General features: G+C 45.7%; 1 protein-coding gene across 1 annotated transcript; it reads left to right on the top strand.

The window, feature by feature from the left end:
* Nucleotides 1–509: 509 nt before the first annotated feature.
* XKRX (XK related X-linked) lies at nucleotides 510–21,586 on the top strand. The gene is made up of 3 exons (XM_058197167.1): nucleotides 510–896; nucleotides 15,085–15,344; nucleotides 19,368–21,586. The coding sequence occupies exons 1-3, from the start codon at nucleotides 517–519 to the stop codon at nucleotides 20,111–20,113; spliced, it is 1,386 nt and encodes a 461-aa protein (XP_058053150.1). The 5' UTR covers nucleotides 510–516; the 3' UTR covers nucleotides 20,114–21,586.
* Nucleotides 21,587–25,653: the final 4,067 nt, after the last annotated feature.

Below are 25,653 nucleotides of genomic sequence, written 5' to 3'. Positions count from 1 at the left end.
GCAAGGAGGAGCCCGCGGGCACCGGGTCTCTGTCCTGAAGACGCCGACGGGTGGGTGGGTTTCCCCACGTGCGGGCTTGCGAGAAACCGGCTTCCGTGGATTCCCCACCCAAGCTGGGTGGAACCGACCCCGGGGGGGGGGGCGGGCTCGTCCGGCTTCCAGCCTGGTTGAGCAGCTTGCGCCGGGCGCCGCCTTTCCCCCCCCGGCCGGCTCGGGCTGTAGCCGCGGACTCAGTCTTGCTCTTCCTTCCTTCTGTGAAATGGGCGCCTTTGGAAAGCCCGAGTTTGCCGGCGCCTCCGCTTTGTCGGGGCGCTTCGTTGGCCCGGCTGGCGGTTTCCCAAGCAGCTGCCTGGATTCCCATTTGAAAAGTGGCTGAAGTGGAGGGGGGTTTGTTGCATTGGCAAGGCAGGTGGGTCCAGAAGAGGGGGAGGAGAAGGTGGGTCTCCCAGTTCCAGCCCCAGAGGCTCCTTTGGGGGTGTGGTTTTTTTGGGGGGGGGTCTTTCCTCTACGAGAGGAATGGGCCGTGGGAGAATCGCGGTGGCGGACTCTTCGGTGGAAGAATGCTCCGATCATCACCTCTTTGGGGGAAGGACCCCCCCAAACCGTCCCCGCAAGGTTTTGCGCAGGGTGGCCTCGCAGGCGGTGACCAGGACCAGCCCGCCGCTGGGCATCATCTTCACCACCCTCCTGTATTGCGGGGAGCTGGCCTCGGCTTGCGTGATGACCGTCTCCTACAGCCGCTCCAACGACCAGTTCTGGATGGTCCTGACTCTTCTCTTGATGCTCCTCTCCTCCGTCATGGTCCAGCTCACCCTCATCTTCGTCAACCGGGACTTGACCAGCGACAAGCCCTTCATCCTTTTCATGCACCTGGTGCTCCTGGGACCCCTCATCAGGTGAGTTAGGGGCAGCCCTCCCCATCCCAAAACTTGGCTTCTTAACTTGGTTCCAGCAGCAGAACCTCAAGAGGGATTCAAAGGGGCTTGTCATCCTCCAGCTGTGCAGGGACTACCATGCCCAGAATCCACAGCGGGGTTCAAGGAGGCTTGTCTTCCCCCAGCTGTGCAGGGACTACTATACCCAGAATCCACAAGTGGGTTTAATTAGGGTTGTCTTCCCCCAGCTGTGCAGGAACTACCATGCCCAGAATCCAGAAACAGGTTCAAGACAGTGTGTGTTCTCCCAACTGTGCAGGAACTACCAAGCCCAGAATCCACCAGTGGGTTTAATTACGGTTGTCTTCCCCCCAGCTGTGCAAGAACTACCATGCCCAGAATCCACATTTGGCTTCACGTTGTCTCCAAATACCTTGGAAAGCTTGCAGATTGTGAGAAATTAGAGAAGTGATGATTGGTGGTTAGGTTGTCTTTTGGTAAGGAGGGTTTGTAGCTGTCAAAATAAACTTTTATGGGTTGGCCCAGATGTTTAGGCATTGCAGCTGCCAGACATGATTGCAAGGTGGGGCTCTTGCGTTATTACACTCCTGTATAGTTCATTTAAACATGGTTTGTGGGATAAACCATAATGGGTCAGAATCACACATGGCTCCGAATATTGAAATCGGGGTTTTATCTGTCGTAAGTGACTAGCTGGATGCTAAATCAAGGACCCCATCTGCATTCCAACCAGGGCAAGCCAAAATTGAATGATCTACATGTTTTGCTTTGTGCTTCTTAAGATGAGCAATGGGCGGGGTGAAAACGGCAGCTCAGTTTGGAAAATGTTGATTTGAATGTGAAGAGGACTAAAGTCATCCTTCAATCTGAGTTCCTAAACCTCACCCTTCTCAAAACCAAGACGCCTGGCTTTCAATTTCCCAGCCAGCCGTGGGAGTTGAGTTGAACTCCAGATAGTTGGGGTCCATGTTGCTGTCTGAGCCTGATCGTTTTCATGCAGGTGTTTTATTCCTACTGAGTTAATATTCTCATAGGGAATCCTCCCATTTGATGCCCCTAATGTATATAAAAAAAATGACACAATTAAAATATAAAATGCCATTATAGAATATAAAATGAGAGCAAGCCCCCCACTCCCTACTAGCCCTGATGATGTTACGTAGTTCGGTAATAAAACGTCTGCAAGAAAACAAGCTCAGAGAGCACCAAGGACCCCAGAGTTCAAACCTGAGCTACAAATACTCTCTTCCGTTGGAACTCTCGTCGTTTTAAAGGTGCCAGCGTTGAGAGATGCAGTCATAAAAAGTATCTGGGAACTTTAAAAATCAGTTCCCAGATTAGCTGTTGTGTCTTCCTCACTCCCCGCTCTCACTCGCCATTTATTTATTTATTTATTTATTTATTTAATTAATTATTTAATTAATTAATTAATTAATTTCTATACCGCCCTTCTCCCGAAGGACTTAATTGGCAGTTTACAGCCAATTAAAAACACAATTATACGCATAGCACAAAATTAAAAACCTGTTAAAAATCTAATTCAATAGGCCGAAATAAAACTAAAAACAATAGTACTTAAAACAGTAATAAAACTATAAAACCTCTATTAAAATTACGCCATGCTCATTTTGCTAAGTGTGGTTCTGGCTATTTGTCCTTGATTTTTTGATTTTTTTTTTGGTGCTCTGCACGTGCTAGAAGCCAAGAGGCAGGTCCAGTTCGGAAGCCAATGTTCTCCATGGAGGAATGTTGATCCGAATGGAAGGTTGAGCTTCAACAGGAGGAAATGTGATCTTCTCAAAATGCTTAGCATGCGCAAATGCCCTTGGGAGCTGCGAGGGCCGAAGAGGCTGCATGTCTGAAGTTAGGAAGGCGTAGAATGTCTTTGCTGAGCTAACTAGCGTCGAGGGTGATGGCCGTGTGTGGAAGATGAGAGCTCCAAGAAACAGAATAACAGAGTTGGAAGGGACCTTGGAGGTCTTCTAGTCCAACCCACTGCTCAAGCAGGAGACCCTATCTTAATCTAGGAATTAAAAAGTAGGGCATTGTGCTGGAGGTGTAAGATTATTTTTTGCATGTATTTTTATTTTATTCAAGACAAAGTTAAAATGCTAATGCTAATGCTAATGCTAATGCTAATAATAATAATAATAATAATAAAAAACTCCCCCAAAATCCAAATAAAAAGAGACAAACCCCACAAAACCCATCAAAACATTTTAAAAAAAGAAAAAAGTGCATTAAAAAAAGGACAACATTTATAAACATTTATCCTCCCTAGTTGAATACTGATTAATACATTATTATGGCATTAGTTCCCCATGCAAAACAGGCCATTCTTAAAAATTTAAATTGCTAAATATATTTGCAAATTATTGACCCGTCTTCTATATCGGGGGTCTCCAACCTTGGTCCCTTTAAGACTTGTGGACTTCAACTCCCAGAGTCCCTCAGCCAGCAAAGCTGGCTGAGGAACTCTGGGAGTTGAAGTCCACAAGTCTTAAAGGGACCAAGGTTGGAGACCCCTGTTCTATATGTTAGTTACAAAGTAGTTCACAAGAAAATGGATACTAAACCAAAACGAAATGAAAGTGTTAAAAAACTCTGTTGGAGGTGTGAGATTATTAAGTTCTACCTGTTCACCAAATTATTTTTTTTAGGGGGGCTGTTTCTCTTCAGGTGGGTGTTTCTAATTTCCTCTCTTCTGGGTGATGTGAAATATTCCCCCTGTCAAATTTCTTTGCTTTTTTTTAAAAAAAAAATCAGGGTGAGAGGTTGCTTGTTGACTCTATTTTTCTTCCGACGGTATTAACAGGTTGAACTTGAAATCTAAGTTGACAAAAAAATTGCAACATTGCCTTGGTGACATCATGATGCTTGAGATGTTATTTTGAGAGAATTCGGGCTTCCGCCACTCTCAATGAACTCTTCCCCACACTTCTCCTTTCTTCTTCCTGTGGTCCAGTTTCCACACCACGTTTAACCCCGCTCGGCTCCCAAGGAACCCAGTTAAATCTCCTTGTGGTGGTGCAGTGGTTAGGATACAGAACTGCAGGCAAACTCTGCCCACATCCTGGAGTTCGATCCTGACCGGCTCAAGGTTGACTCAACCTTCCATCCTTCTGAGGTAAAACCCAGATTGTTTTGGGGGCAATATGCTGACATAACTGCCCAGAGATGCTGTAAAACACTATGGTGAAGGTAAAGGTTTCCCTCGCACATACGTGCTAGTCGTTCCTGACTCTAGGGGGCAGTGTTCATCTCCGTTTCAAAGCCGAAAAGCCAGCACTGTCCAAAGACGTCTCCGTGGTCATGTGGCCAGCATGACTCAACACCAAAGGCGCACGGAACGCTGTTACCTTCCCACCAAAGGTGGTCCCTATTTTTCTACTTGCATTTTTTACGTGCTTTCGAACTACTAGGTTGGCAGAAGCTGGGACAAGTAACGGGAGCTCACCCCGTTACAATGCACTAGGGATTCGAACCGCTGAACTGCCGACCTTTCGATCGACAAGCTCAGCGTCTTAGCCACTGAACCACCACATCCCTCTAAAACACTACGAGTGACATATACATAAATCTAGGTGCTATTGCTATTCTTATTATTGGTGACTCCAGAAACCAGTAGCCAGTTGGATGAAAAACACCCACTTAGATCATGAAGTCCCCGTCCACATTTCCTTGAAAGTGCCTGACATCATGTTAATCTTTAAACCAGAAGACGACCAACCAGGGCACTTTGTCCTTTCCAGATCACTTGAAACAGGACCTAGAAGGATGTAGCCAGCTTTTAAAAATAAGGGCCTATTTATTTAGAGCACGTATGTTATCGGGCTTCATCAGTTTGCTAACACTCTCATTGCACATTAAGATAAAAATAAGGTAAACATATTGGACCAGGAAAGGCCCTTTAACTGAAGCGAAAAGCAGGCTGGACTCCTTCAGTTTATTTCATGGTGTCAACCCTTCAAATTGGTGGTGAAATCCAATTTTTTTTTACTACCGGTTCTTTGGGCGTGGCTTGGTGGGCGTGGTGTGGCTTGGTGGGCGTGGCAGTGGAAGGATACTGCAAAATTTCTATTCCCACCCGACTCCAGGGGAAGGATACGGCAACATCCCCATTCCCTCCCCACTTCTGGGGGAAGGATACTGCAACATCCCCATTCCCACCCCACTCCTGGGGGAAGGATACTGCAACATCCCCATTCCCACCCCACTCTGGGACCAGCCAGAGGCGGTATTTGCCGGTTCTCCAAACTGCTCAAAATTTCCACTACCTGCTGGATTTCACCCCTGCTTCAAACCAGATCAGGTCAGGTGCCGTAGGGATTCCAGGAATAATAATACAGTAATAATACAGCAGGGCATAAAAAGAGAATCTGGAAATTCTGCCCGAGCTTCTTTCTGTCTCTACTTATAGTAAACAAAGTCAAGGCGGGGTTATTCTGTGTTTCTTTCGCACACTTGCTTCAACTTCAACCTTCTCCAACTTGCTTCTTGGACCACTGTCATCTCTAAATTGCCTTTTTTTTTTTAAATTGAGGTTGGAAGTTGAGGATCTCCAGATTTGGTTGCAGCATTGCTGAGCTGTTAGGAGTTGTAGTTTTGCACTCCAATCTGTTCCTTGATACGTGCTAAGAGGCAACTTTCTTGTGAGGCCATCTACGCTGATCTTGTGCTAGATGGCCATTTGAAACATGATACAGAGATCAGCTTGCAATGGATGGCTGTGAAAGTTGGACCATAAGGAAGGCTGAGCACCAAAGAATTGAGGCCAGTGGTGGGATTCAGCCAGTTCGCACCACTTTGGAAGAACCGGTTGTTAACTTTCTGAGCAGTTTGGCAAACTGGTTGTTAGAAGAAATCATTAGGGCAGAGAACCGGTTGTTAAATTGCTTGAATCCCACCACTGATTGAGGCCTTTGAACTCTGGTGCTGAAGAAGACTCTTGCAAGTCCCTTGGACTGCAAGGCAATCCAACCGGTCTGTCCTAGAGATGATGAACCCTGACTACTCCTTAGAAGGCCAGATCCTGAAGATGAAACTCAAATATTTTGGCCACCTAATGAGAAGGAAGGACTGGAGAAGAGCCTGATGCTGAGAACGATTGAGGGCAAAAGAAGAAGAGGATGGCAGCGAACGAGGTGGCTGGATGGAGTCACCGAAGCAGTCAGCGTGAGCTTCAATGGACTCTGGGGGATGGTAGAGGACAGGAAGGCCTGGAGGAATGTTGTCCATGGGGTCGTGATGGGTCGGATACGACTTTGCAACTAACAGCAATAACAACAACAGAGATCCGCTGAATAGAAAGTGGACAGATCTGATTGTCTTGGGGTATGACCTATAGGGAACTAATGGGTGGGGCAAAGAGAAGTATTTTGGCTTTCTGTTCTAATTCTGGAAGATGCAATTTAGGCCACTGTATTTGATGGGTTGCAGATTCAAGATGTATGCAAGAAGGAACTTCTCCACCTGGTAGGTTCGAGACAGGTAAAAGGAAGAATTTAGTTTTTTTACAAAGCTCAAGGCTAGCTGCTAGCCTTGAGCCATTATTAGACCAAAACATTTCAACTATTTATCGCTAAGCAAACTCTTTCCCAATCACAGAAATCTCGGTAGACAACAGCCCCGCAGCCAATTGCATCAGGTTTAGCCGGGATAGGAAATTCCAGGAGCTGCAAGCTAGACTGGGCAGTTTGAAATGAAATCACAACAAATCAAATCCGCGAAAGGCAAAGCAAAACCGTTTCCTTATTATTGCCAAGAAAAACAGCACAGATATGTCCATTATAGGACTCCCATGTGAAGAAAAAAATTCCCTTAAATGGAGGAGTTTCCTGAAAAACTTTGCATGCATCCCTCCCAGCTTCCAACGTCGGTGTTAAAAAAATGGTTTCACATGAGACGAGGAAAGGGGGTGGTTAAAATTATGGGGAATAATGAGAGTTGCTGTATTTTTTTTTTTTAAACTTGAACGGAGTCCAAGGTTTTGTTCTAGCTTCTCAAACTTGCCTGCTCTGGCCTTGCTTGTTTGAGAAATGTAGCTTGCAGCCCTTGACCCAAAGACCTCCCAGCCTAAAATAATTAGATCTCTCTGTTTTTCTATCCTAGTTTGCAGAGACGTTTCAGTGCTGGAAACGGGAGGGCTGAATTCTGTGAATTGCCCCAATTGGATACCTTCTAGCTGGGTTGGAGTTCAGCTCCCATGATCCCTAGGTAAAGGTAAAGGTTCCCCTCGCACATATGTGCTAGTCGTTCCCAACTCTAGGGGGCGGTGCTCATCTCCCTTTCAAAGCCAAAGAGCCAGCGCTGTCCGAAGATGTCTCCGTGGTCATGTGGCCAGCATGACTAAATGCCAAAGGGGCACGGAACACTGTTACCTTCCCACCAAAGGTGGTCCCTATTTTTCTACTTTTTACGTGCTTTCGAACTGCTAGGTTGACAGAAGCTGGGACAAGTAACTGGAGCTTGCCCATTACGCGGCACTAGGGATTTAAACCGCTGAACTGCCGATAGCATCCTAGCCACTGTGTGGGAAGCGTCCTAGCCACTGTGCCACCACGTCGGTTAATCCCTAGTCAGCACAAAAATTGAAGTTCAGAACAGATTGAGAGCACCATGGAAGGATATGAGGTGTGTTTCTATGAAATGAACTAAACATCCCAGCCTTGGTGCTGAGCGTAGAGTCCAGCAGTTCTTATCAACCTAGAAAAATGGGTTACTTGAATAGAATAGAATGAATGAGCTGGAAGGGACCTCGGAGGTCTTCTAGTTTAGCCCCCTGCTCAGGCAGGAGAACCTATAATATTTCAGATAAGTGACTGTCTAGAGTCTAGACTCTTCTTAAAAACCTCCAGTGATGCAGCGCCCACGATTTCTGTTCATTGTCCTCACTATTAGGAAGTTTGGCCTCAATTCTATAATTGTATAAACTAGGTTTACACTTACTGTGGTTAACTATGTGCTGAATGTGTCAATCCGCTAACAGCCAGTAAGTTAAATTTTGGATAGAGGATTCTGTAAGTCTTTGACTTAGAACCACCGTTGGGGGGCCAGAATTTTCATTGCTGAGCAAATCGGTTGTTAAGTGAGGTGTACCTGATTTTACAACCGGGTTTTTGGGGGTTTTTTTTGGCCACGGTTATTAAAATAATCACTGCAATTGTTTAGTAAATCATTAAGCAAAGCCAAGTTCCCCTATTGACTTTGCATGTTGGAAAAGGTCGCAAATGGCACTTGTATAACATTGGGATGCTACATCCATCATAAATCCATGCTGTTTACCAAGCGCCCGAACTTTGATCATGAAACTATAGCGAGGCTGCTGAAAGAGTTGTAAGGGCAAGGACTGGTTGCAAATCACTTTTTCACTGTGGTTCTAACAACAAAACAGTTGCTAAATGAATCATTGCCGGCTGATGATCTGTATTTAGAATACAATAGAATAACAGAGTTGGAAGGGACCTTGGAGGTCTTCTAGTCCAACCCCCTGCTTGGCCAGGAAATCCGATACCCATGATGGTGAACCTATGGCACGCGTGCCACAGGTGGCATAGGGAGCTGTTTCGCGGGCACGCTAGCTGCCACCCTAAATAAGGTCCACCGTGCATGCATGCGCACTTCCTGCTGGCCAGCTGATTTTCGGGTCTCTGCTGTGCATGCGGGAGACATGCACGTATGCCCATGCCACCCCTCCCCTCCCAGGAGTCTCCATGTGGCCTGTTTTGGATGCCAAGTACAGGGCTCACACGGAGACTCTGGGAGGGTGAAAAACGGGCCTACCGGAAGCCCAGAAACAGGCTGTTTCCAGCCTCCGGAGGGCCAGGGGAGGCCGTTTTTGCCCTCCTGGAAGCTCCAGGAAAGCCTCTGGACCCTCCGGAGGGTGAAAAATGGGCCTACCGGAAGCCCAGAAACAGGCTGTTTCCGGCCTCCGGAGGGCCAGGGGAGGCCGTTTTTGCCCTCCTGGAGGTTCCAGGAAAGCCTCTCGACCCTCCGGAGGGCGAAAAATGGGCCTACCGGAAGTCCAGAAACATGCCGTTTCCAGCCTCCCAGAAGCTTCAGGGAGGCCTGCTAGGCCCAAACGGGGTGTAACGGGTGAGGGAGCGCGAGGCGTCACACGCGCCTGCGCAGGGGGTACGGGGCAGCATGTGGGGATTGTGCATGCACGTGCTGGGGGTCAGAGCGTGCGTAGGGGGCATTGTATTATGGGTGTGGGCACGCATGCGTGCGCTATTGCATACGTGCGTGTGCTATTGCATGCGTGTGCGCACTATTGCATGAGGAAAAAAAGCTTAGCTATCACTGCCCTAAACCACTTCAGACAAATAGTTATCCAATCTCTTCTTAAAAACTTCCAGTGTTAGAGCATTCACAACTTCTGGAGGCAAGTTGTTCCACTGATCAATTGTTCTCACTGTCAGGAATTTTCTCCTTAGTTCTAAGTTGCTTCTCTCCTTGATTACTTTCCACCCATTGCTTCTTGTTCTACCCTCAGGTGCTTTGGAATAATAGCTTGACTCCCTCTTCTTTGTGCAGCCCCTGAGATATTGGAACACTGCTATCATGTCTCCCCTAGTCCTTCTTTTCATTAAATTAGGCATACCGAGTTCCTGCAACCGTTCTTCATATGTTTTAGCCTCCAGTCCCCTAATCATCTTTGTTGCTCTTCTCTGCACTCTTTCCAGAGTCTTCACATCTTTTTTACATCGTGGCGACAGCTTTGGTAGGGTACCAAAATATCTTAGTCTCCTGCATAGGATGGCTGCTTTTATCCCCTTCTTCTGCAGGCTCCTTCAGAAAAATAAAGCTCTTCCTACTCCCTCACCATTTGCTTGCTCGTAGCATCCGATGTGTCAGCCAACAAAACCAGCATCCCTCCGATTGGAGCCAGGAGACGAGACTTGAGGTCCAGCTATCCGCCCCCTCCCTTGTTCTTTCTTTAGCCCTCTTCTGCACCCTGTTCTTCTACCGTTCGGTTTTAGCTCCGCCGGCCTTCCTTCGTCAACGAGAACAGAGCCAGCTTGTCTAAGGTTCTATTTTCAGCATCGGGAGGTCAACAAAAAACCCTTTTCTACAGCTGGCTTGTTTGCATGCCACACCTCCCTTTTCCTTCCAAGCCGATGAGAAGGTTTTTGTGAAGGCCTTCAAAGGTAGTTCAGGCTACTAGCGGCTCTGCTTGGGTTGCGTTGAAGGCAGTGGTGAAATCCAAATTGTTTTACTACTGGTTCTGTGGGCGTGGCTTGTTGGGCATGGCAGGGGAAGGGTACTGCAAAATCTCCATTCCCTCCCCACTCCTGGGGGAAGGATATTGCAAAATCCCCATTCCCTCCCCACTTCTGGGGGGAAGGATACTGCAAAATCCCCATTCCCTCCCCACTCCTGGGGGAAGGATACTGCAAAATCCCCATTCCCTCCCCACTCCTGGGGGAAGGATACTGCAAAATCCCCATTCCCTCCCCACTCCTGGGGGAAGGATATTGCAAAATCCCCATTCCCTCCCCACTCCAGGGGAAGGATATTGCAAAATCCCCATTCCCTCCCCACTTCTGGGGGGAAGGATACTGCAAAATCCCCATTCTCACCCCATTCTGGAACCAGCCAGAGGTGCTATTTGCCGGTTCTGCGAACTGCTCAAAATTTCTGCTACCGGTCCTCCAGAACCTGTCAGAACCTGCTGGATTTCACCCCTGGTTGAAGGTGAAACAACCGAAAAGAAATAATGTTGGTGCCAATGCTCGCCCTGGAAATAGGCTAAGCTCTTTCATAAAGTATGAGTCTTACAGCTGGTCCTCACGCATCTAGAATTCTGTGGTAGAGTTTTTGGAAAGATTTGAGACGCTTCTGCTTTTTCTGTTTAGAAATTAAAAATATCGCCTTTTCTGGAAAGTAGATTTTGAGGGAAAAAGGGTTGTAGGGAGCCATCCAAGGGTGGGCCGCTGGGAGTTTGCAGGGGTTTGGGAGAACCTCTAGCTAAGATGCTGTGCAGTTTGGAGAACCCAGGGGTGAAATGCTCCTGGTTCGAACCAGATCGCCCGATCTGGTAGCGATGGCGGCGGGTGGTTCAGAGAACCAGTAGCAAAAATCCTTGCCCCCCCACCCCATGCCTAGCTGAGCTGCACGATTATCAGAGGTATGTTTTTTTTTTTACTTTTAAAAGCATTTTTTCTTCGGCCGAAAAATGCTTTTAAAAGTAAAAAAAGAAGCCTCTGATGATCGCGTGGCTCAGCTAGGATTGTCAGAATCTTTTAAAAGCATTTTTTCTACAACCTCTTCCGCTGGAGGAAAAACCAAGGAGGAAGAGGAAGGAAACGGAGCAATCTTAGCACAGAAAGAGGAACTTACACATCTTCATTCTCTGTACCCAAAAAAATAGTAACCTTAAAAGCAGTTCAATGTTTTAAGCCATATGAAAAACACTCATCTTCTCTGTGAGCCCATTCATGTCGATGCCAAACCACGATTTATGGTCTGGCATGCCAATCAAACATAGCACACTGTGCAAGGCTAGCCTATTGCGACTTACTGCAGTTAAGACACCATGGCTTAGGAACCTCGTTTTTAAGATTGCACGGCATTTATTTTTTGAGGTAGATTTAACATGAATCTTTCAAGAAATATTTTTTTCCTGAGTGGGTAATTGTGTTAGCTTTTTCTATCCAAAACAACAACTTGTCTCATGGCTTCTCAAAAGACAAACCAATTTATTACTGCCTGATGCTTCTTCAGATGCATCAGAATGAAGTTATACGTGGCCCACCGAAGCAGAAAGCTTAATACGTTCGCAGCAGGGGTGAAATCCAGCAGGTTCTGACAGGTTCTGGAGAACCGGCAGCAGAAATTTTGAGTAGCTTGGAGAACCAGCAAATGCCACCTCTGGCTGGCCCCAGAGTGGGGTGGGAATGGAAGTTTTGCAATATTCTTCCCCCAGGAGTGGGGTGGGAATGGAGATTTTGCAGTATCCCTCCCCTGGAGTGGGGAGGGAATAGAGATTTTGCAATATCCTTCCCCCAGGAGTGGGGAGGGAATGAAGATTTTGCAGTATCCTTCTCCTGGAATGGGGAGGGAATGGAGTATTTCCCCCCTAGAGTGGTGAGGGAATGGAGATTTTGCAGTATCCTTCCCCTAGAGTGGGGAGGGAATGGAGTTTTTGTGGTATCCTTCCCCTGGAGTGGGGTGGGAATGGAGATTTTGGAGTATCCTTCCCCTAGAGTGGGTAGGGAATGGAGATTTTGCAGTATCCTTCTCCTGGAGTGGGGAGTGAATGGAGCATCCTTCCCCTAGAGTGGGGAGGGAATGGAGATTTTGCAGTATCCTTCCCCTAGAGTAGGGAGGGAATGGAGTTTTTGTGGTATCCTTTCCCCGGAGTGGGGTGGGAATGGAGATTTTGCAGTATCCTTCCCCTGCCATGCCCACCAAGCCACGCCCACCAAGCCACACCACACCACACCACACCCGCCAAGCCACACCCACCAGCGAACCAGTGGCGAAATTTGGATTTCACCATCGGTTCGCAGCTCCTTAAGGTACCCAGAGTTTTCCTGCTGGAATGTGCCATGGACGTGCCTTTGAGTCAGCTCCCAAGACATGGCGTCACGGTTTCATTTGGACGTTGGCCAACTCTGCGCTCTGCCTTTCTAACTGTCACACAGCTCACTGGAAAATATTTATGAGGTTTGCAAAATCTGCCCCAGGAATTTCAAGGCCCGTGTGAGTCAGTCAGGGGAAAAACACAGTCTTGCCTCTCATGTCTCAGGCTGCTGATGGGAGGCGTGCGCTCTGCAGTCTCATGCTTCGCCCCGGGGAACTGATTGTGGGCGGGTCTCTTTGGGACTGTGGGAAAATCTTGAGCCAAGCTGCTGTAGAAAGTGGGATGTTTAAGGTCCAGGGAATCCGCTTCGGTCTGCTTCTGCAGGAGGAAATAAAAACCAAGGGAGGATTCTAGGATAGGGCTAGACTTCCGGTGCCCTGTTACAATAAGCCACAAATACAGTAGAGAGCAGTGTGTGCTTATCTTGAATAGAGTCTTTCTGCTTCCTTGCTTGCGTCATCACTATGGCAGGAGAACAGCTCCCGTGGTTTGTTTTCAGTTTTGGAATGAGGTGTTAAATGGTGCTAGTTGCCGCTGTTGTGTGGTCTCATTTTTTATGAGACCACACAACAGCATTTTATTTTATTTTATTTTATTTTATTTTATTTTATTTTATTTTATTTTATTTTATTTTAATGCTTTGCTTTGCTTCACTTTACCTTTACTTTACTTTACTTTACTTTTATGATTATTTTATTTTATTTTACTTTTATGTTATTATTTTATTTTACTTTATTTATTTATTTATTTGATTTCTATACCGCCCTTTTCCCGAAGGACTCAGGGCGGTGTACAGGCAAGAATAAAACAGACGGTACAATATACAAATTTAAAATGCAGTTAAAAAACTTATTTTAAAATTGGCCTGAGAAGTAAAATATATAATAAGCTAAAAAACCCCATTTAAAATTAATTACTAAGAATTTAAAAATTTGTTAAAATCAATTTAAGCCAGCCCCGCGCGAATAAAAAGATGTGTCTTCAGTTCGCGACGGAATGTCCGAAGGTCAGGTATTTGGCGTAAACCCCGGGGGAAGTTACTTTTTACTTTACGTTACTTTATTTTATTTTATTTTACTTTATTTATTTATTTATTTGATTTCTATACCGCCCTTTTCCCGAAGGACTCAGGGCGGTGTACAGGCAAGAATAAAACAGACGGTACAGTATACAAATTTAAAATGCAGTTAAAAAACTTATTTTAAAATTGGCCTGAGAAGTAAAATATATAATAAGCTAAAAAACCCCATTTAAAATTAATTACTAAGAATTTAAAAATTTGTTAAAATCAATTTAAGCCAGCCCTGCGCGAATAAAAAGATGTGTCTTCAGTTCGCGACGGAATGTCCGAAGGTCAGGTATTTGGCGTAAACCCGGGGGAAGTTACTTTTTACTTTACGTTACTTTATATTTATTTTATTTTATTTTATTGTTTTGTTTTATTTTATTTTGCCATGCATATAAGATAACGGTAAAAGTATAGACATAATTTGAATACACGAAAAGAGTAAGATTAAAAAGGGACATTAGGACAGGGACGGTAGGCCCGCTGGTGCGCTTATGCATGCCATTTAGGAATGGGTGGGTCAGCAGTAGACAGTCTTAAGTTTAAAGTTTTGGGGGTTTGGGGAAGAAACCACAGAGTCAGATAGTGCATTCCAGGCATTGACCCCTCTGTTGCTGAAGTCGTATTTTGTGCAGTCGAGTTTGGAGCAGTTTACCTTGAGTTTGTATCTATTGCTTGCTCGTGTATTGTTGTGGTTGAAGCTGAAGTAATCATTGACAGGTAGGACATTGTGGCAGATAATTTTATGTACTATGCTTAGGTCAGACTGAAGTCAGCGTAGTTCTAAGTTGTCTAAGCCCAAAATTTGGAATCTGGTGGCATAAGGTATTCTATTGCAAACAGAGGAGTGGAGGACTCTTCTTGTGAAATATCTCTGGACTTCCTCAATTGTATTAATGTCCGATATGCAGTGCGGATTCCAGACAGTTGAGCTGTTTTTGAGAATTGTTCTAGCAAATGTTTTTTGTATGCTCTAGTTAGTAGTACAATATTACCAGAGAAGAAGCTACGCAAGATTAGGTTAACAACTCTTAATGCCTTTTTGGCAATGTTGTTACACTTAGATCTTTAGAAATGAGTACTCCAAGGACCTTGACAGAGTTAGGGTCATCTATAAGGTCATGTCCATCTAATTTGTATTTTATGTTTTGATATATATATTTTTTTTGCCAATGTGCAATGGAAGGCTGAGTCAACCCTGAGCTGGGATGGATGGATGGGAAGGGAGGGGAGGGAAGGGGAAGGGAGGAGGGAAGGAAGGAAGGAAAACAGCCATAGCACTTAGACTTTTATACTGCTTTACAGTGCTTCACAGCCCTCTTTAAGCGGTTTTACAGAGTCAACCTATTGCCCCCAACAATCTGAGCCCTCATTTTACCCACCTCGGAAGGCTGAGTCAACCTTGAGCCTGTTGAGATTTGAATTGTCAAATTGCAGGCAGCCGGCAGGCAGCAGAAACAGCCTGCAGTACTGCACTCTAACCACCGCGCCACTGAATATTTCCTCACCTCTTTCTCTCTCTCTCTCTTCTGCAGATGTTTGGAGTCCATAGTGATGTTCTACCGCCAAGGCCGGGAGGAGGAGCCTTACGTCAGCATTACCCGGAAGAAGCATATTCACAGCGACTGCGAGATCGAGATCGAGCAGGAAGTGGGCCATCTGGTGCGCCGGTTGGTCACTCACCGTAATGCTTTCAAGCGCATGGCGGTCATTCAGGCCTTCCTGGGCTCCACTCCACAGCTCACCCTACAGCTTTATGTCACTGTAGTAGAGCAGTACGTGCCCCCCAGCAGAGGTAAGGCCAGAACAGGGCCAAAGGATGGGGCGGGGAAAGGAAGATAAAGGAGGATCGTGGGTAGGGGATTTTTAAGCTGGGAAGAAAGGAATTTTAAGCTGGATTGGACTGGCACCAGGACTGCTATTCAGCAGGTTCTGGAGAACCGGTAGCAGAAATTTTGAGTAGTTCGGAAAACTGGCAAATACCACCTCTGGCTGGCCCCAGAGTAGGGTGGGAATGGGGACTTTGCAGTATCCTTCCCCTGGAGTGGGGTGGGAATGGGGATTTTGCAGTATCCTTTCCCTGCCACACCCACCAAGCCACACCACGCCTACCAAGCCACGGCCACAGAACCGGTAGTAAAAAAAATTGAATTCCACCACTGCCTGGCACATATAGATCCAATCAATAAATAAATTAAAATAAACAGCCAGGTGTACTTTATTGGACTAAGAGATATTCAGATCATCAAGGAGGGCAGCCACCTTCTTATTCGCCGCTATTGCAAGGATTTAATTTTAACAGTAACAGAGTTGGAAGGGACCTTGGAAGCCATCTAGTCCAACCCCCTGCTCACGCAGGGGGAGACCTGTACTAGGGATTCGAACTGCTGAACTGCCGACCTTTCTGATTGACAAGCTCAGTGTCTTAGCCACTGAGCTGCCTAGTCAGGTTAACCTATCAGATCTGAGAAGAAGCCAAATTCTAGGCCTCTCTGCCAGCACATCTGAACTCCGAGATGATATGGAATTGTTGTCCAGCAACACCACAATAATGTGTGTGTGCAAATTGTTTGGCCTATTGCAGAGAGGGGAAACGTTCAACTTCTTGGATTCACACAGCCCTCTGAGGGTCTCCCATCTGCCAATCCAGTATGGCTGTTGTATCGTCCTGGCTGTGATAATATTCGCTAAAATTCTATTCTTAATGCAAAGGTAAAGGTAAAGGTTCCCCTCGCACATATGTGCTAGTCGTTCCTGACTCTAGGGGGCACTGCTCATTTCCGTTTCAAAGCCGAAGAGCCAGCGCTGTCCGAAGACGTCTCCGTGGGCATGTGGCCAGCATGACTCAACGCCAAAGGTACACGAAACGTGTTGCCTTCCCACCAAAGGTGGTCCCTATTTTTCTACTGGCATTTTTTGCCTGCTTTCGAACTGCTAGGTCGGCAGAAGCTGGGACAGGTAACGGGAGCTCACCCCGTTACGCGGCACTAGGGATTCGAACCGCTGAACTGCCGACCTTTCGAGCGACAAGCTCAGTGTCTTAGCCACTGAGCCACCGCGTCCGCCTTAATACAAAAATGACCCCCAATTTCCTGCTGTAACTCAGCCCCCTGATACGGCCTTGCCGTTTCCACCTCAACGGTTTCCAAAAACCCAAAGTGTGGCCCCGCAAATAGCGCCATCCTGGTTGTAACAATTTACCAATTAAACCGAGCGTCTGCGTCATTCCTTTTGCAAAAAAAGAAAGAAAGAAAAAGGTTCCTTTATCATTGTTTGCCAGTGAGCTTTTAAAGACTTGGAAAAGAGACTTTCAGCCAAAGACTCGGCTCGGTTGCCAAGATCTCAAGGGATCCATCTAGACTCTTCCAGAGGATTCTACAAACCATTTTAAGACGAGAAGGCAGAGCCCGTGGTTTTTAAAGGTTAGAAAAGCTGCAACGCCCCATGGCTGGAAAAATAAACGATTGCCTAAAAGGCTCAGATAAACGCCTGGTTGGCGAATTCTGGACAATCGAGGCCCTGGAAAATGGGCTAGGTGTATAAATTCAATGGGTGTGGCTTTCTGTATTCCTGGTTTAATAGAAGCGTCTGCGCAATTCCCAGAGGTGTGGTTCCAATAATTAGTATTTATAAAATCGACTGCAGGTATTTTAATTGCCGAGCACGAAGGCATTTGCCATCTGCTTTCCGAGAGGGATGTCACCTTGGAGACATGCAGGCAGGTAACACGCCCATCCAACCGATCCAGTGTGAGTCAGTGCTTTGAACGGCCCACCTCCTCCTGATCTTTTCCAGATGTGTATGAGGTCCAGTTTAATCCCCTTCCAGGAATTTTATCTTCCTTTCCTCCCCCTGAATGAATGGATGGGTGCTTTCTTGAAATTTTAGGTAGAAAAAGAAATGAACTTGCCCCCCCCCCCAAAAAAAATCCACAAAATTCCATCTTCATGCAGAAAATGGTCTATGGAATCCGCTCGTTACAAAACTCGGTGTAGATTAAGGTGAAAGGGTATTTTGGATTTTCCTAGGGCATTCTTCTGCTTGACTAACCAGTCTCACTGGTTTCTTTTAGCTTAGCTCAGCACATGGTCTCTCCTCTAACTCCTTGTGAACTTTCAGTATAAACTGGTGGCCAAAATTGTGGAAACCTTTTGGGAAAAGTGTATTTTTGAGGTTTGATGGCTAATAATGCCACTTTTTTCTGAAATTTCAAGATAATCCTATTCCACTGCTGGAATGGCCTGGGAATAGCCCAGACCTTAACCCAATTGAAAATCTATGGAGCCGATTAAAAAAACTTGTTAGTCAAAAGCGACCCAGCAGTAAAACCCAGTTAATAGAAGCAATCCTTCAATCTTGGTTTCACATGATAACAGCTGCAGAACTCAAAGACATGGTTCACTCCATGGGAAGACGTTGTAAGGCCGTCATTTATGCTAAAGGTTACCCAACAAAGTATTAACTGACATGGTGATAAGTTTTGTAGATCTCATTTTTTCTACCCGTTTCACTTTTCTTTTCACTTTTATACTGTAACTGCTATTCTAATAGCAAATCCTTCATAAAAGTTATTGCATTACATTCTTGATTAAATTATCTTTCCATTGATATATCATTTTATGGTACTACTGAAAAAAAAAGTGGTGTTAGAAAAGTGTATTTTCTAAAACTAGCTAATGACACCACTTTTTGGGGGAATAGTATTTGTAAAATTATATGGTACTACTATATACTCCTGTACTATATTTTAGAAAATATTCTTTTCTCAGAAAACTAGTTAATAACACCACTTTTTTTAGCAACATCAATTTTGGGCTCAAAAGGAAAAAAAAACTTGATCACTACCTGTAGTAATTTAACAACTGCAGTGATTCTGCCTGGAATCCACACTGTATATCAGACATTAATACAATTGAACGGGTCCAGAGGTATTTCACGAGAAGAGTCCTCCACTCCTCTGCTCGCAATAGAATCCCTTATGCCACCAGACTTGAAATTTGGGGCTTGGACAACCTAGAACTGTGCCGCCTACGGTCTGACCTAAGCATAGTACACAAAATTGTCTGTTACAACATCTTATCTGTCAATGTCTTCTTCAGCTTCAACCGCAATAATACACGGGCAAACAATCGGTACAAACTTAAGGTAAACCGCTCCAAACTCGATTGCAGAAAATACGACTTCAGCAACAGAGTGGTCAACGCCTGGAATGCTCTGCCCGACTGTTGTTACAGCCTCAAACCCTCACAGCTTCAACCTCAGAACTGTCTACCGTGGACCTCACCCCATTCCTAAGAGGTCCATAACTCTTCCCATCCTGCGTATAATCTTTTTGGACTGTTGCCTTCTGGCAGAAGATACAGAACAATGAAAACTCGGAACACACGTCTTTCTGAATAGTTTTTATCTCAGAGCTACAATTGCACTCAACAATGAACTAAACGGCCGCCATCAGTGAGCTGTTGGACAGCATTACTTGGTCTGTTGTGTGGAGTTTTGGGTGGTTCAGGGGTGGGGAATTTGTGGTGGGTGTATACTGTGTATATACGTACAATGACAATAAAGTTATAATAAAAATAATAACTAATAATAAAGGGGGCGTGCATAAGTGCACCAGCCTGCCTACCATCCCTGTTGTACTGTCCCTATGTACCTGTACTCATTTTCTTTGTACATGTCATTGTTTATACTTATACCTGTTATCTAGTACATGTTTGACAAAATAAATAAATGAATTCATTCCCAGCACCTCTAATTTTTACAAGTTGTTCATGGTTTGCTCTTCCTCGCTCACCTTTCATTTTTGCTTCCCTCCTAGCTGTCCTGATGAGCATGTGCTTACTCTCCGTCACGTACGGCGCTTTGGTCTGCAACACCCTGGCCATCCAGATCAAGTACGATGACTACAAGATCCGCCTCCACCCACTGGCCTTCATCTGCATCATCTTGTGGAGGGGCTTAGAGATCTCGACCCGCATCACCATCTTGGTCCTCTTTGGGACCGTCTTCAAATATTACGGCTTGGCCGTTGGGGCGGCCAACTTCTTGGTCTTCTTCTTCTTACCGTGGGTTGAGTTTTGGAGAAGCGGGGCCAAACTGCCCGAGAACGTGGAGAAAAACTTCAGCCGGGTGGGAACTTTGACTGTTCTGATCTGCATCACTGTGCTCTACGGTGGCATCAATGTCTTCTGTTGGTCGGCTGTCCAGCTCAGGTTGTCCAGGCGAGACTTGATTGTCAGGTCCCAAAACTGGGGCTGCTTAGCTTTATTCTATGTGTTCCGTGGACTGGAGAACAGCCTGCTGCTCGTGGTTTGGTACTTCTTCAAGACGGACTTCTACGAGTACGTCTGCACTCCCATGCTTGTGCTGCAGCTCCTTGTAGCCTACTGTCTGGCCATTGTCTTCATGCTTTCTTTCATGCAGTACTTGCATCCCTGCCGCCGCCTCTTCACCCACAACGTCACGGACTTCTTGCATTGCGTCTGTTGCCAAAAGGAAGACGTTGGCGTCTCGGTCGATTTGGAACCACCTCGTGAACCCGGTGTGAGGCACAGCGTAGTATGACAATTAACACCCTGCTGATGATGAACCCCACCTGATTTCAGGTTTCAGGAGCGGTACCTGTTTACCCCACCGGGATAAGCCTTAATTTCATGGTGCTATGCTATAATTTATAAGCAGGGATGCAAGCGATCGTAGTGGTGATAGCTGCTGGAGCATCGGCTGGACTTACGATGGTGGGCTGTAGCCTTTAGTGTTGTTGGTGCAGGACTAGGGCAATCAGCATCAGGGACAGCAGTAGAAGACTTGTCACATAGTATGAAAGAGGACCTCTAGTTGATGGGGCAAGCCATCAGTGAAGGATGGTCTTGCTCTTCTAGGTGCCAGAAGTTTGGCACCAGAACTGCCTTGGGCTGTGCTCATTTCCAGAAATGGAACTGAAGGACACCCAGCTGGCTCAGAACGATTGTGAGAAGAAGTGCAAAAGAGTGGCCAATGGAGACGGTCTCACATCTGTGGGAACCTGCACAGTCGGGTAAAACTTCAGAGTGACTTCCCCAGCCGTTCCGTTTATTTATTTGAAAACTTGTGAAGACTTTATTTTTTGTCATTTGAAGTGCTGGAAAAGACGTTGCCGTTCACAGCAACTTGGTCTCAGAATTTGTTTGGGTTCCTACAGTCCCATTTATGGTCAGGGGATCCGTGCTTAGGCTGAAAGCTCAGGATGACGAGTCTCCTAAGGAGCCCCATGGATGGAGGATGAGCTTTGGATTTCTTGCCTCCAGATCTTCAGGGGTGCCACAGCAGTTTGGCCTTCCCAACTGTCCTGGAAGGACCACGCTAGTGACCGATGACTACATTAGTGGCGTTCTTCAAGGGAGAAAGGGCTGAGGTTGAAGGTGTTGAGCTTGTAATGGGAAACTGGACCATTCCACATCCAAGTTCTGGTTCTAGGTGGTGATCAGCTCATCACAGTTTGGGCTGTCACCTGGGGAGGTAAGCATTTCCCAAACACTTGGCTGGACCCCACGCAAAGATATCCTCAAAGAACCCATTACGTTGAAGTGCTCAGGTCTACCAATCCAATTTAGCCAAGCTTCTTGGCCTCCCAAAACACTTTCCACTGTATGTAGTTCAAAGATGTTTCTGAATACAAGCTCACCCAGTAGGTGAGCCTTCAATCCAAATGCTCGTGAAGAATACGTGTTGACGGGTCGAGTTACATACTTGATCTCCAACCATTTCCTTGTAGGAACTGATTTCTCCTTGTACCTCTCCTCTATTGAGCTAACATAGGGTTGTCCAAACTTGGCAACGTTAAGACCTGGGGACTTCAACTCCCAAAATTCCTCAGCAGCATGGCCGGCTGAGGAATTCTGGGAGCTGAAGTCCACAAGTCTTAAAAAGTTGCCAAGTTTGGGAGACCCCCAGAGCTAACCGATAGGCCAGACTGAGTTAAAGGACCACTCTTAGGTGGGGTTTTGGTACCCTGGTGTGGAAAGTTTGATCTGTGATCTTCAGCAGTAATAATTCAGGGGGAAAAAAAGAAGAGGAGGAGGATGAAGGTGAGGCAACAGACAATAAAAGCAGCACTCTAATTGGATGATAGCAACTGCCCTCATAACTACTACCCATAATGCATTGCTGTATGGCTATCAGCCTATGACCGCCTAATGTTGGTTGGCGTTGGGAAAAAAAAACAGGTCCAAAGCCCTGAATCCCATAATAACCAGAGGAAGATACAAAATTGATGCTAAACCCAAGAGTAGGGGCAACACAGTATAATTCCACTGTCCTTTGGTGCTACGTCAAGTTGACTTCTCCGGAGCACTTAGGGTGTTCTCACTTGTATAGTGCTTTTCAAGTCAGCCTTTTCCAACCTTCTAGATCAGGAGTCTCCAACCTTGGTCCCTTTAAGACTTGTGGACTTCAACTCCCAGAGTCCCTCAGCCAGCAAAGCTGGCTGAGGAACTCTGGGAGTTGAAGTCCACAAGTCTTAAAGGGACCAAGGTTGGAGACCCCTGTTCTAGATATTATGCTTTGTGACATTTATCATCAACCGCTAATATGTAAAAGTTAGAGAAGGCCACCTTTGATTGACAAGGAGATTCTCATTGATATCATTTAGACCAAGGGTCTCCAACCTGGGCAACTTTAACCCTGGTGGACCAACTCCCAGAATTGAAGTCAAAGTCCTCCAGGCTTAAAAGTTGCCAAGGTTGGAGACCCCTGATTTAGACCCTGTCCATCTTCTTACTTTTTTGCCCGTACTCAACTGCGAATAGGAAGGAAGGAAAAAAGAAGAGGAGGAGGATGAAGGTGAGGCAACAGACAATAAAAGCAGCACTCTAATTGGATGATAGCAACTGCCCTCATAACTACTACCCATAATGCATTGCTGTATGGCTATCAGCCTATGACCGCCTAATGTTGGTTGGCGTTGGGAAAAAAAAACAGGTCCAAAGCCCTGAATCCCATAATAACCAGAGGAAGATACAAAATTGATGCTAAACCCAAGAGTAGGGGCAACACAGTATAATTCCACTGTCCTTTGGTGCTACGTCAAGTTGACTTCTCCGGAGCACTTAGGGTGTTCTCACTTGTATAGTGCTTTTCAAGTCAGCCTTTTCCAACCTTCTAGATCAGGAGTCTCAACCTTGGTCCTTTAAGACTTGTGGACTTCAACTCCCAGAGTCCTCAGCCAGCAAAGCTGGCTGAGGAACTCTGGGAGTTGAAGTCCACAAGTCTTAAAGGGACCAAGGTTGGAGACCCCTGTTCTAGATATTATGCTTTGTGACATTTATCATCAACCGCTAATATGTAAAAGTTAGAGAAGGCCACCTTTGATTGACAAGGAGATTCTCATTGATATCATTTAGACCAAGGGTCTCCAACCTGGGCAACTTTAACCCTGGTGGACCAACTCCCAGAATTGAAGTCAAAGTCCTCCAGGCTTAAAAGTTGCCAAGGTTGGAGACCCCTGATTTAGACCCTGTCCATCTTCTTACTTTTTTGCCCGTACTCAACTGCGAATAGGAAGGAAGGAAAAAAAAGAAAAAAGAAGCAGCATCTTTAGAAACAAAATAGTCCGTTCTGGATTGGCCTTTTAAATAGCCTGGTTTGAATCCGTACGTCCGTTGAATCCTCACTGCCTGCGTGCGTATGGCCTGCAACCAAGGCATTCGTCTGTTCCTGGGATCGAGGCCTCTAGCCTGAAACAAACCCGACTTCAGGGGAACATTCAGACGCTCTTGCCTTCCTCCACTTCATCGTGAACAGGAGTCTGTCTTTCGGCAATGCAGCATAAAGCCGACGTAGCAGATACCTAGCCGAGCCAATTCCTTGGGTTCAGTTTCACCCTCTCCGGTTGGCTTTCTGAGGACAGCTGAACCCCAACCGACAGCTGAGCCAGCAAGGAATGATCACCTACCTCAAGGAGAGAGATTCTACCACTGCCTTTTCGACTGCTGTTCTCTGGGATTAAACCAGGCGTCCAGATCGGGTTTTGGGACCAGGCCATCTTAAGAGAGAGGCACAATTTATTTTCTCTGGTTTTCCCTTTCTTTTTAATTCATAATTTCCTGCAGGGCGGCCATTGTGGCCAGGAACTTCCCATTTGTGATTTTTCATGACTGGTGGTTTTCTTTTACTCCTCTCCTCTCCTCTCCCCTCCTCTTCTCTCCTGCCCTTCTTTTTTCTTCTTCTCCTTCTGCTTCTCCTGCCTCTCCTCTCCTCTCTTTCCTGCCCTTCATCTTTTCTCCTTCTCCTTCTGCTTCTCCTACCCTTCCTCTCCTCTCCTCTCCCCTCCCCTCCCCTCGTCTCCTCTCCTCTCTGTCCTGCCCTTCCTCTTTTCTCCTTCTCCTTCTCCTTCTTCTCCTTCTCCTTCTCCTTCTCCTTCTCCTTCTCCTCTCCTCTCCTCTCCTCTCTGTCCTGCCCTTCCTCTTTTCTCCTTCACCTTCTCCTTCTCCTTCTCCTCTCCTCCTCTCCTCTCCTCCTCCTCTCCTCTCCTCTCCTCTCCTCTCCTCTCCTCTCCTCTCCTCTCCTTTCCTCTCCTCTCCTCTCTGTCCTGCCCTTCCTCTTTTCTCCTTCTGCTTCTCCTGCCCTTCCTCTCCTCTCCTCTCCTGCTCTTCCTCTTTTCTCCTTCTCCTCTTTCTGCTTCTCTTGCCCTTCCTTTCCTCTCCCCTCCCTTCCCCTCCCCTCCCCTCCCCTCTCCTCTCTTCCCTTCTCCTTTTTCCCCTTAAATGAAGCAGCCTGCATTTAGGAATTTAGGAAATAGACAAGTGCAGCAATTAAAAAAAATCATCCTGAACTACCTCTTTGAAATGACAGATTCCCCCCCCTTCTTCTTCTTCTTTTTTTTTGCTGCCTTTTCTTTGGGTAGAAGAGATGTTTGGAGGAATGTGAGGGCTCTGCAAATAAAGTATGCATTTTTAAAAAAAATCTATTTCTTTTCAAAAAAAAAAAAAGGAAGCTATTCAAATTGCAAAATAAAGTGTGTGTGTGTTTTTCCACCCTAGATGGGAGGTTTGAAAATTATATGATGGATTGTGGTTTCTGTTATTGATGGAGGGGAAAAACAAAACTCTTCCCCGCATATAGAAAACTAGCTTTGTTTGGGGAAAGAGTTCCCTATATCAGGGGTCTCCAACCTTGGCAACTTTAAGACTTGTGGACTTCAACTCCCAGAATCCCTCAGCCAGCAAAAGCTGGCTGAGGAATTCTGGGACTTGAAGTCCACAAGTCTTAAAGTTGCCAAGGTTGGAGACCCCTGCCCTATATAATTACCACTGATCCAGCGTTTCTCAACCATCCACCCTCCAAGTATACAAAATTACCACACTTCGAATTTGCAGCCAGATTTAGGATTTAAATCCGATTGTTCTGGTCTAGCCAAAACCTTGTTCAGAAGAGACCACAAATTTACTATTCCTAATTAAAGCATCTGTTTTTATATGCATGAACTTTCTGTTTTTTATATTCAGGTAGAGTTAAAGAGACTTATTTAGGCATAAGGTAGCATTTATACAAAAAGGTATTGAATTTGAAGTGGTTGGAAACCTTAATGTTTACACACATATTTCCCTCTGCAAAAAAAAAAACAAAACACCTTCATTAAAAGGCTCTTATTAAACTAGCCAAGGAAGATTAATTATAATCAGGGGCCATGAAAAACTTACTCTTGAAATAAAATACTTGTCCAGCTAAATGCATGTGAGAATTCCATGTTCTTTGTAGCATAGACACCACTCCATGCAATCGTGTACTATCATCTCATGCTATATTTCTCTCCGTTTATAAAAGAACATAGGAAAACTTGGTTTTTTTTGTTTTTGTTTTTAGCTTGATGGAACATAAGGTCTTGCCATGCAACTGCTGGAACAGAAAAAGATATAGACAGGTGGTTATGCCCACCTGTTGACAAAAAGTATTTTAAATTGCTTAGATCATGTTTTTAAATATAGAAACTCAGCTCAGGGTGGCTTTGGTTAGTATCCGATTATATCCTTGAAAAGAAGCTTAGCGACGGACAAAACCTACCACTGGGTGGCAGAATTGGTAATACGATGTGATATTAAGGAAAGTCAACTGTGAAGCAGAACAGA

The sequence above is a fragment of the Ahaetulla prasina genome, chromosome 11 (genome assembly GCF_028640845.1).
Source record: "Ahaetulla prasina isolate Xishuangbanna chromosome 11, ASM2864084v1, whole genome shotgun sequence".
NCBI classification, from domain to species: domain Eukaryota; kingdom Metazoa; phylum Chordata; class Lepidosauria; order Squamata; family Colubridae; genus Ahaetulla; species Ahaetulla prasina.
This window is presented reverse-complemented; position numbering and strand designations above follow the sequence as displayed.